This window comes from Haliotis rufescens, unplaced genomic scaffold (assembly GCF_023055435.1).
Source record: "Haliotis rufescens isolate VD_foot unplaced genomic scaffold, xgHalRufe1.0.p SCAF_8, whole genome shotgun sequence".
In the NCBI taxonomy this organism is placed as follows: domain Eukaryota; kingdom Metazoa; phylum Mollusca; class Gastropoda; order Lepetellida; family Haliotidae; genus Haliotis; species Haliotis rufescens.
The window spans coordinates 28,261,676-28,272,913 of record NW_025964372.1 but is presented as its reverse complement, the minus strand read 5'-3'; the positions used below and the strand labels follow the sequence as shown (position 1 = coordinate 28,272,913).

The 11,238-nt window shown below is 38.6% G+C and overlaps 1 protein-coding gene across 1 annotated transcript; it reads right to left on the bottom strand.

Moving 5' to 3' along the window:
* Positions 1–222: 222 nt before the first annotated feature.
* LOC124143487 (zinc finger protein 85-like) lies at positions 223–9,942 on the bottom strand. The gene is made up of 4 exons (XM_046512487.2): positions 9,501–9,942; positions 7,706–7,945; positions 4,686–5,252; positions 223–1,200 (listed from the first exon to the last, which is right to left on the bottom strand). The coding sequence occupies exons 1-4, from the start codon at positions 9,598–9,600 to the stop codon at positions 722–724; spliced, it is 1,386 nt and encodes a 461-aa protein (XP_046368443.2). The 5' UTR covers positions 9,601–9,942; the 3' UTR covers positions 223–721.
* Between the last annotated feature and the right edge of the window lie 1,296 nt (positions 9,943–11,238).

Sequence of the window (11,238 nt, the reverse complement as noted above, 5' to 3'; positions counted from 1 at the left end):
CGGTCGGGTAGCCTAGTGGTTAAAGCGTTCGCTCGTCACGCCAAAGACCCGGGTTCGATTCCCCCCGACATTGGTACAATGTGTGAAGCCTAAAGCTGGTGTCCCCCGCCGTGATGTTGCTGGAATGTTGCTAAAAGTGGCGTAAAACCTTACTCACTCACTCACTCACTCACTACTAGTGGCACAGATTGTCCATATTGTAGAGGCAAAACCAACAACATATTATCTCAGTATGCGTTTATTTACACGCAAATACTTTCAAGTTCATTTATGTACATATTAAACAAGTAATCAACAAATAGACGAATTGTAACAATCATGAAAAAACGAAATGATAAAGAAGAAAATCCGCAATAGGTATACTACTTTACATAAATGCTCTAAACTGTGAAGAGTGTTTAAGCTCTTCTTGCGTCCTTCAATTCCACACCAATGTAGTATTCTATCATTTGAGCAAATTTTCAATATGTTCGTGTGACCTTATCACATCATTATACTTACATAGGACTTGAGCAAAAAGTTCCAAATAAATACCTTAAAGGAGAACAGATTCACAATAACTGACACTGGCGAAGAATATGGCACATAACAGCATCAGGTATTAAACTATCAATAAAGTCTGGTGGATATGTTAATAAGAATCTTCAGCAAGAGCTAAAATTCGGACTAAAAAATTGGAAAATATGAAAATCTCAACATCATTTCTAAGAGTTTGTAAACTTTACATCTCCGACATATGAGCGTCTATTGCATCCGCTAGCCGCTGAGGCTGTGACAGGATGAGAGGCGGAGTTCTCTGCCCATGGGAAAAGGGCGACAACTGGGGTGATGTCATCGATGACACTGAAGAAACAGGGGAAGCACGTTGTGATGAAGGCTGGGAAACTGGCGACACTTCCGGTGTCGTAAGAGGAATACATTTCAGTGGGGTGCTTCTGCCGACAGGAGAGACTTCCGGTGATGTCATCGGCGTTGCGTCACGAGCTGCCACGTGGTCGATACTTGAATTAGATTCGTCAATTCTTTCTTCTGCATGTTGTGTTTCAAGATGGCGACGAAGGTCAACCTTTCGCTGAAATGCACGACCGCATTTTTGGCAACCGAAAGGCCGGAATCCGGTATGTTTCCTGCAGTGGGTGATGAGATTCGAGGACTGGCTGAAGGCCTTTCCACAGTGGGTACATTTATAGGGCTTCTCTCCTGAAAAAAACAAAAAATACAACATAAGCATACTTTGTACACCCGATCATCTTAAATTGAACATTTGAGGTTTCCATTCACGAAGATGTTTCTCTTCAGTGGACTTTCTACGTCGGGTTTCGCTTCGGGTTCGAATTTCAATATGGTTCTGTTGTCTCACTCTGATACGCACAGCTGTTGCCTGTCTGCAGTATTATCACAATCCGATCTCGCCCGTGTACGACTTAACAGCCAATATTCATTGAATACCATTCCTGTTTAAACTCATTGAAACTACGTTTATGTTTTTACAGCATGTTAATTAATTCATGATATTATATACCACATCCAGTGCACATAGTACCCTGGAGTTCAATCAGTTTGTTCTATTCATTTCATAGAGATTTTGTGACGTACCACGGGTAACTCAATCAGATATGAAATCTACACACCTCCGACACATGTTCATTTTATTGCAAAATGCCTAACGGTCGTCTGTGAGGAATATTTCCTGTATTTACAAAAATGAAATTACCGTCAGTATAACTCAGCCTGGAGTAAATTATCATATCGCCTACAGAATCTTTATGCACAACATGAGACATATGGGCATGGATCATTGTGAAATTAATACTGTTGGTAACATCATTCTTTGAAATGTTCATCGAACGCCATTAATCAAAGATCATAATTTACAGATAACACTGAATACTATAAAACTATAGGGGCAATATTACATAACCAAATTAAACATGTGAACTATTTATACAGCGAAATCTCGCGGATCTCGATCCAAAATGTTCATATCTGCATTCAAAAATCCTTTTTTATGCGAATATTAACGCATAAACGTGTTCTCGTAACATAGACAAATATTGACGATATTGATACAGAAATTGCTACATAATGTACAATTTAAGTCACAAATCGATCGTATTTTACTGAATCCGGGCTATCTTGCTTCTCTAAGTCAACCAGAAAGGTAAGTTTATTCATCAACATTCTTATTCGGTAATTAGGTATGCAAGAGTTTCGATTGGCGCACTAACGTCTATGTTGTTTTCGACAATACGTTGCCAGTCATATTTGTATATGGTGATACTGATTCATGGACGAAACAGTTACAATGAAAACCCAATGCTACCTATTTGCCGAAAATTTGTCTCAGCGGTCCGTGAACCAGCAAAGCTGTTATTAGAAAGAAGATTGGAGTGTTATTTCTGTAAACAGGGTCAACATCGACGCTAATGAAGACACATCATGACAAATCTCGCGAGACTTAGACGAGCGCGTCTGAAGGGCCCTTTCTCTCCTCGACGCCATATTTGTATTTCGAGATCCCAAATGTCGCAATTAGATTTCTGTCATAATCCCAATGTCTGTAATTAGGCCCCAGTTAATATGAAGAGCACTAATTATCTGATTATAGCGAGACCCTCAGCCTCGTGTTCATCAAACAAGAATAATTGTGTTACTGCTTAACCATGTTCTCTAGTAGGACCCTAAACGTCGCCTTGCCCTGATTTCATTACAGATCCTGCGAGTGGCGTTTTCTTGTTGTGGATCTTCCCTGGGGGATGTGAGCATTATCTGTGTGTAGCTATTTAAATTCCAGTATCAACAAAAGATTGAAATCAATTATTTAAGGTGAAATATTCAATATCACCAGTCGTGTTAAGCCAATTATTCCCATCGTTCTATTTGCGTCGATTGTCACTTGTCTTTTCAATCTATTTCCATCAAATTTAAAACGCCCATATTTTCAACGATATTCCAAGTTCGAAACGGCAAAATGTGTTAAAATTCATGAAAGTTTAATTACAATAGTATTTAACTTAAGCAACAAAGAAGAAAATCGCTAAAATAGAAACTATGCTGAATCCAAAATCTTAACAATAATTATATCGTATTCAGTTATTTATCTTAGATACCTACCAAAAGCAGTTTTAACAATAAAGCCAGATGGTTTACAGCTTGTAATACCGAACGCCAATGAATATGAATGCTACCCATGAATACTTTGCACTAAAGCGTATTTGATGATCTCCGAGTTAGTTGGATATACATATCGAAAATGAAATTATGCGTAGCATTAAATAATACCCACATTCGTCAATAGCTTGGTAGGAGATATTTAATACATAATTCATCATATTGCATTTGCGTTAAACGTGTCATATGATGGTTGATATACATGGTAATATATACTATTTTTTTGTTTCAGAACCGCCAACTGCTAACAGGATTAGATTTGAAAAAAAATCATTTGTGATTTTTATCATGACGCATTATGCTACTTAATAGTTAATTATATTAATTAATTCACATATCAGTGTCAAGCCCTGTTGATTCATGGATCAGTATTGAATTGATCCACATGAATTCAAGTCATTGAATCCAACTTGGAATTGATTACAGAATATCTACATATTGTTACTTCAGCTGTAGTTAACGAGAGTCACTTGTGCGATCGATTAGATCTACTAAATTAGCATATCATGCTTGATATCACCAGCTACAATTTTCAAAAAATAAATTCAATTTCGTTCACGCTGCAAAAAACTGTTTGTTGAAAAAAGAGCGACGTCGAGTGACACCCATCACCAGTCATGCAGATGCGTGGATGAGGATGTTAACAGAGGATGATACTACTGGTGACAACTGGTCCCCCTGTCATTTAAGTTCTAGCGAAACCAATTTAAATTATACATGTATATGTATATCGTATTGAGTGAAACTAGGTTATTGCCCTGATAGAATCCTTCTCATAACAATGGTCTGAAATAGGAACTCCGCTTGTCTCGATATATGCAACATTCGATTTATTTAAGATGGTTCCTAGAACATAGAGTTTACGAGTTTGCATTGTTATTTGGTGTCTCATATTTTTAGGTTCAGCCACAAATTGTCTTTGTTTCACGCAACCCTTGTTTTTCATTACATGTATACCCTGTGAAGGCTAATTATAGATATGCGTCACCATCATTCACAAAGATGTCCTCGCAATGCAGTAATGAAATCGGAACAAATATACCAAGTTGTTATATTCGAGATTTACACAGGTATCATTGCGTAAATAGAAAGCTATATTTACCATTGCGAGGATATTCGCATGACAGTGAACAATTATTGAAAAAAACGAGTTATCTACCTTTGCAAAGTATTTAACATGCTAAACTTTAATGGCGTACATTTCGTGATTACTTATATCTCGCGGGGATCAAAGCATTTACGGGGCGGTCGGGTAGCCTAGTGGTTAAAGCGTTCGCTCGTCACGCCGAAGACCCGGGTTCGATTCCTGACATGGGTAAAATATGTGAAGCCCATTTCTAGTGTCCCCCGCCGTGATATTGCTGAAATATTGGTAAAAGCGGCGTAAAATCATACTCACTCACTCACTCAAAGCATTTACTTAAAATGTTTCGCCATAGTTTGAGATTCAAACCCGGTCTCACTAAACAACCAACATTCAACGTCCATGAACCACAAGATGATAGAGCGTTTACCTGTGTGGATGTACGTGTGTTTCTTCATGTCAGACTTCTGGTGAAACCTCTTCCCGCAGTAAGGACATGGATAGGGTCGAGTATCACTATGAATGAGGAGGTGGGTGGATAAGGTGGACGACCGCTTGAAACTCTTGCCGCACTGGTTACATTGAAAGCTCTTTTCCTGACTATGCACCGCTCTGTGTTGTGTGAGGCTTACGGCGTGGCCGAATGTCTTATTGCAAACGTCACAAGCGTACGGCCGACGGCCGCTGTGCGATCTTCGTACGTGCACTTCAAGTCCGTGGGGGGTCGTAAACTGTTTTAGGCACTTGACGCATTCGAATGACCCTTTTTCGTACGAAGGGTTCACACTCTCTCCGCCCTTTTCACGAGCTGGGACGTTGTAGCTCCACATCTTCTTGTCGAATTGTTGGTAGAGACCCGTGTTGGGCCAGATAGGGGAGGAGAAAGGGAAGAGCTCGAGCGGTGATCTGTACAAGCCGTGGAGAAGTTGATAACGATACAGATCCGTGCAGCTCACGCGGAAATCAGTGGACTGGATGATGTTTCGCATTGGTTCACCTAAAAGAAGAAACAAGTTTTATTTTACTGCACTGAACCGATTTGTAATAAATGTTACCGTGATGATGATGGTTTAACTGGTTTGTCCTCGAAGGAGAAGCTACTTAACAGCAGAAGTAGCAGTAGTAGGAGCAGTAGCAGTAGCAGAAGCAGCCGTGACACTACCGTTTGTAAAGACTCCCTGGTAGCACAAGATGGAGAAGCCGTAACAATACTAGTAGCAGCCTTACTACAATAACAGCCAAGGTGCCGTAGCCGTAGCATCAGCAGTTGCAGCAGGAGAAGTAGAAGTAGAAGTAGCAACAATGACAACTTGGTAGCCGACGCAATTACATCAAGAGCAAAGGTACATCACGTACATTGCTGATTAAGCATATTCCTGTTTTAAAATTTTTCATATATTATTAAGAGGTCATTCGTTTGGTTGTTGCGTCATCAAAGCACAGATTCATGTTCATTTGTATATTTCATCATCATTTTGCCATGCCCTGTCGCTAATCGTGTCGATTTCATCATCATAGTATATCACTACTTTCTCACGTGGGAAGTGGGATAAGCGACTAGGTCACGTGATAAGAGACTCGACTCTGGCGTGTATCAAAATGTGGCTGTGCTAGACAACAATCGGTATTCCCTTTACTAAAAACGTAGCCTAATTCATAATGATTTTTTTGTCTAAGGAACACGGGTTGATGTTTCTTAAAAGAATCCTTAAAAAACTATTTATTGTATTACCAATGTAAACCCTGCAAAGTACATGTTTTTCTTTTTCTTTTGACACTGAAACAATCATTCTCACGATATCGTCGTGACATATGTTTGAAATTTTGAAATCTATCTCATACTAAAGTAAACACCCCTTTAAGCGGACTCCGTCACACAATAATTTCAACGTGCCAATTCATCGTTGATCGAGAAATTAAATGAGTCTCATTTTTCCCAATCGCTACCATAGAAGCCGAACTGAATATTTTCACCACACAAATATTTAAACCAACTTGCCTTAATTAAATGATCGATACATTTTACAAGTGCCGTTCCAGTTGTGTGTTTTTTTTAAACAAGTGATAATAATTAGCATGACAAGTAGAATGAATCCCGCAAGGAGTAATTCTATCGAGCATCAGTAGTTTTGATACGCCTGTATATTTCAAGATTAATCGATGTATTCGAGAGACATTTGACGATGGAAGCAATGATATTGAGATCGCAAATTCTCTTTATATGATTCATCAAACATGACCTTGTCATGGTCGTAGTGGAAATCGCAAGTCACCCTCGGATAGAGTCAAAAGTGAAACATACTGCGATAAGAAATACTACGTGCAAGCTGTCGGTTAGAAAACCGCAGTGGAATACTCTGATTTGTGAAATTGACATATGTACATTTCAGGTGTCCTTGTCTGCAGAAGAAATCGTGTTGGATCAAGAATCAGTTCGCTATAAATATCACAATCCTAAACACGAATTAACATTCACAATATGTTGAATAAATTCCTAACAATTTTGAAAAGTGATTCGTAAGAAACTGCATACATAAAACATAAACCTCTTGTACCATTTATTATCAATTATGGAAGATTCTATTCTATGATTTGCCACCTGATTAACTGAGAATAATCGGCGATATAATGCATCGACATTTCCGTAGTAGCCGTATGAAATCAGCAATATTGTAATTAGCCTCTAGATTTTTCGTTCAAGTAATTCATTTCTCGTGTCAATCTGTTCAAACAGTGTTAATCTTTGTCAGTCTAAATGAATCCATTTAGTCTTTTTTCTATGGAAAATTGTGTCCTTTTGCGATGTTAATTTGTTAGATCATGCGCTGGTTTAAGACCCTGTCAAGCGTTAAAATTTAATGCTTGTTGCTTAGGCGTCCCTCTTGAAATCGACAACCGTGAAATGTACAATTATGTCAATAGCAGCGGTTGCCGACAAGCATCATCGTGGCTAAACAACAGCGTCAATTTACGCTAGGAAATATCATGGACCGTCTGATCGAAAAGATACACGATGTGTACACATTGTTTGTAATCTATAACCAAAATATTAAGAACATATGTGCCATAAATATATAAATAAAAAGTGACAAAATCCGCCCCATAATTATAACATATCTCCATTGTTCATTGTTTTATTCCGACTATATCATAACCTTATTCTTTGAAAATTATCCCTTTCGGTAAACATCCCCGTTAATTCCCGAAATATAACATTTATAAACCAAAATTTCTTCATATTAATCATACAAGAATGTGATTTAATAAAAATAGTATCGATGTCTACCGACAGTAATAACACAACATTATTAACAAAGACTTCAAACATCAAATATTATTCAACAGCAAATATAAACAAATAGAAAAATTGCATCTTCGGGAATAGTGTCGAAATTAACATGGAAACAATATTATTTGAATGTAAATTAAAATTTGATTTAATGTACTTACATGGAAGGGTAAGAGCAGTTCTGGAGTTCTGTGTTGGTTCGCTGAGCCAAGGTCGGAAAGCGCTGAACGCTGAATTTTGAGCGTTTGTCTCCGCTTTCGTTGGAGACAAATGTTTGTCTATTATATCTGCTGCCTTGTCCCGTCTCTCTAGGGAAGAAATGGCGGCCAACCCGAGGGAGGGGCACCCAACAGACGGGGGCATATCTAAGAGGGGCTTCTTCAAATCCGGGGATGCCATGTCTGAAAATAAGGCATTTTATGTCATGCTATAAATCTAATGTGATTTCAATATTTCGAATTATTATGTATAACTTGATTCTGTAAGGTTTTAACCTTTTACAGCGTATATTTTAACCTTACACAAGAGTACAATAATGTATAAATGAAGGACGCATCACAATCTTGTTTTAATCTAAGTACGTCTTTATCATGCCTTTACAGAACGTATGCATAATTTATTAAAGCATTCGGTGAAGCGGGTGGATAATATAGACACATTTTCCGTATGGATCGCAAATGTGAAGATTTAAAAAATAAATTACAATATTGATACTTAAGGTTAATAAAAATAAAGTCAGTGTCTCGAGTGACAGAAACTGATTTGTGAACTTATGTACAATCTGCAAACTAGGAGTGGTTGAGGATTGTGAGAAACGACATTGCACGAGACTTGTGCGTGGTGTATATTGCTATCAGAAATCAAAGCTTACTTCAATCCACAATGTATCCACGAAACGTACCAGCGTGAATACGTCTCAAATGCCTAGGAACGCTTACAGTAAAAAAAAGTCTTCAAATGTCAGTAGCAGAGAGACGGTAAATTTATATCTGATCACTGGCGTTAAATCTGTCTTTCTCACCTGAAGCCTTTCACCTTTAATTACAAATACCCCAGTCACGTGTATCGTGTTTACATAGTGTCAGTTTCACAATATTCCACTCAGGCAAGGTGTCGCGATCGTTACGATCGCAATTAATATGTTATAATTAATGGCGTCCGGTCAATATTGACCCACCTCAGGTGTAGAGGATAATTACACAGGTGAAAACACAGTTGTTTTATGTGACATCCCTCCTCTAATTCTCCAGGGCTAATCCCTCTCGAGTGCTAATCCACATTATCATTCTGATAAGTGATGGAGAGTACTACCCGGAGTTAATTAACATGATGGGAAAATATTTATGAGTCGGATTTGATGTTATGACACGCGAAGGGTTGATCAGTTTGTTTAAGGACACCCACACGACCAAAACAAAGCCGTTAGAAAGTAATTGGGATCACAAAGCAGGAAGTGGAGAGGGTTTCACAAAAACTTTTCTTTTTTAAAGATAAACATTAAATTTTATCTATTGTGTGTTAAACCCCCTAGGAAGTAATCACTTTCTTACGAAAAAACGGCACATTTATTATTCTTTTTTGGTATTTGTTTCTTTAAGAGAATGTATAGGCTCAACAGTGCAATCGTCACGATAACTTAAACATTAACAGAAACATTCATTAAAATAAATTTCAAAATTGCCTCCATGTTTTCTTTATTTGAATGAATAAATGCCATTTAAAAACAATTCTAATTCAGCAACTTTGATACAAACATATATAAATTTGGCACGCAAAAAATAATTCCCGTTCTTTGTGAAAAATGTTGTTTTTAATATACTAGTTAATAATTGTAATAAATATAATACACAGCATTGGAAATCGGTTTATCACGGAAGAATATACCCTAGATTTTGATAATAAATGTAAGGTTGTATATCTTCATTAATTGTTTTTATCATATAAAATTCCACTTACCGTTTTTTCGTGGCGTTACAACTCTAAATGCACTCCTGTGCTCCGAACTCTCGTCCTCCTCTTCTAACTTTTTGTGTTTCACAAGAAACGAACGCGGCATTGCTGTGCTAACACTAGTCGTTCTGATTGGGCTGCTAGAAGTGTGCTCTCTACTGCGCGCTATCAGAAAATGCTCTAACGCGATCAACGGGTAATCTTTATAGCCAAGGCAATCGTTTTATCGTTGACAATCGGAAACAATAGCAAAGGCTTGTAATTCCGTCGTATCGCATCTGTTTCAGCGCTCAACAAAAGCGCCATGCTTCAAGAGTTCCGCCCTGCGCATGCGCATCCGTCCCTTTTTCACAGCAATCCTACAGGTGTTGTAACCCTCAGTCCCAATCTGTGGAACTCGCGCTCTGATTGGTTGATCCTGTCAATCAAGACATCAATCTCCCCGCCCACTCCGCGATATTGATTTTCGCGTGTCTATTCCAGCCGAAGGGAATTCTAGTCTGTCGTTGGTTTACTTTGCTACAAACTGCCTTGGTTGCTTTCGAATCTTAATTTTAATCGAACGCGCAAGTGGCGGATTTAAATTTTGGCAGCTTCCCTAACTTAATGTCGTGTGGGAAGTTATTTACTAAACGCATCAAATTTGCTCCGTCGCTTAGGGAGAAGTGATTAAGATTTCTCATAATTTAGTTTGATTTTGCTAGCGTCCCGTCGGGATTGCTTAATCGAATTGAACAAATTGCGAGAGGAAGATTTATGCTTTCATTACTTTGCAAAGGCAGAGCATTCATTTTATTGAAATACGAGCCTTTAGAATGACGTAAATCATCTATTTCACCTGTTGATTCTCGCTCTTATGGCGGGAATGTGGTCGCCATTTGGCGTCAAGATCTACACCAATATATCATTGGCTTTACAACCTTTTCAAACTATCAGCATAGCTCTGCATTATTTAATATCAACTCATAACAAGTCCGGCCCTAAATCAGGTTAAGTAGATGTGAAGTCTTCACAAACTACATCACTTCGCAGAAATACACACGAGTCTCTTTCTCACGGCGCGTGCCTCCGACAGGTCACGTGACTGGCGCGAGAGTTTGTCAGGTGGGGGGCGAGAGGTAAACGTGTTTGAGTGCACTTGATGTAGAGGTGGTGATAAGGGCAGGTAACAATACCCGACACCCGTTGTAGGGCCCACGGACGCTTCCGAAACAGTCACACTGGAAATATGCCTACCACCGGTTGATTTCAGCTGAAGTTGAACCGCAATCTTTCGCTTTCTATCCTCGGTCCCTGGATAGTATTACGCTTAGCAGCCCTGATCGTGCGTGATGGATCACTTCATGCCCCTACCCACTCACTACCCGCATGTTTAGTTCCACATGTGACGATTCACACGATGTCTGCGTGTCACCAAATACTACAGTGAGGACCATCCCCTATTAAAATACCTGCTTGTATAGCATATGCTATGCGAGGGAACTTGCAGCATTATCAATCTGGCTGGATTAAGATTTAGCATGTGGATTCCTTGCATTTTTAATAAACGCTTGAATATCAATCACATATGATACATGGCGCTAGGAGAATGATGAATTATGATTTCACAAATGTTGTTAAATTTTTAATAAGTCAGGTACCTGATATCAATGAATCCCGAAGCACATTTCTTTAAAATTTTGAGAAAATATAAACCATTTGTTTAATGATATGCGACATCCGATATGTAACATTAAAAGCAGGG

Coding starts and splice junctions, on each gene's coding strand:
- LOC124143487 (XM_046512487.2), bottom strand. CDS start 9,600: ATGCCGCGTTCGTTTCTTGTGAAACACAAAAAGTTAGAAGAGGAGGAC. Junction 7,946..9,500: donor TGTAACGCCACGAAAAAACG/GTAAGTGGAATT, acceptor CCTTATTTTCAG/ACATGGCATCCCCGGATTTG. Junction 5,253..7,705: donor AACTGCTCTTACCCTTCCAT/GTAAGTACATTA, acceptor TTCTTCTTTTAG/GTGAACCAATGCGAAACATC.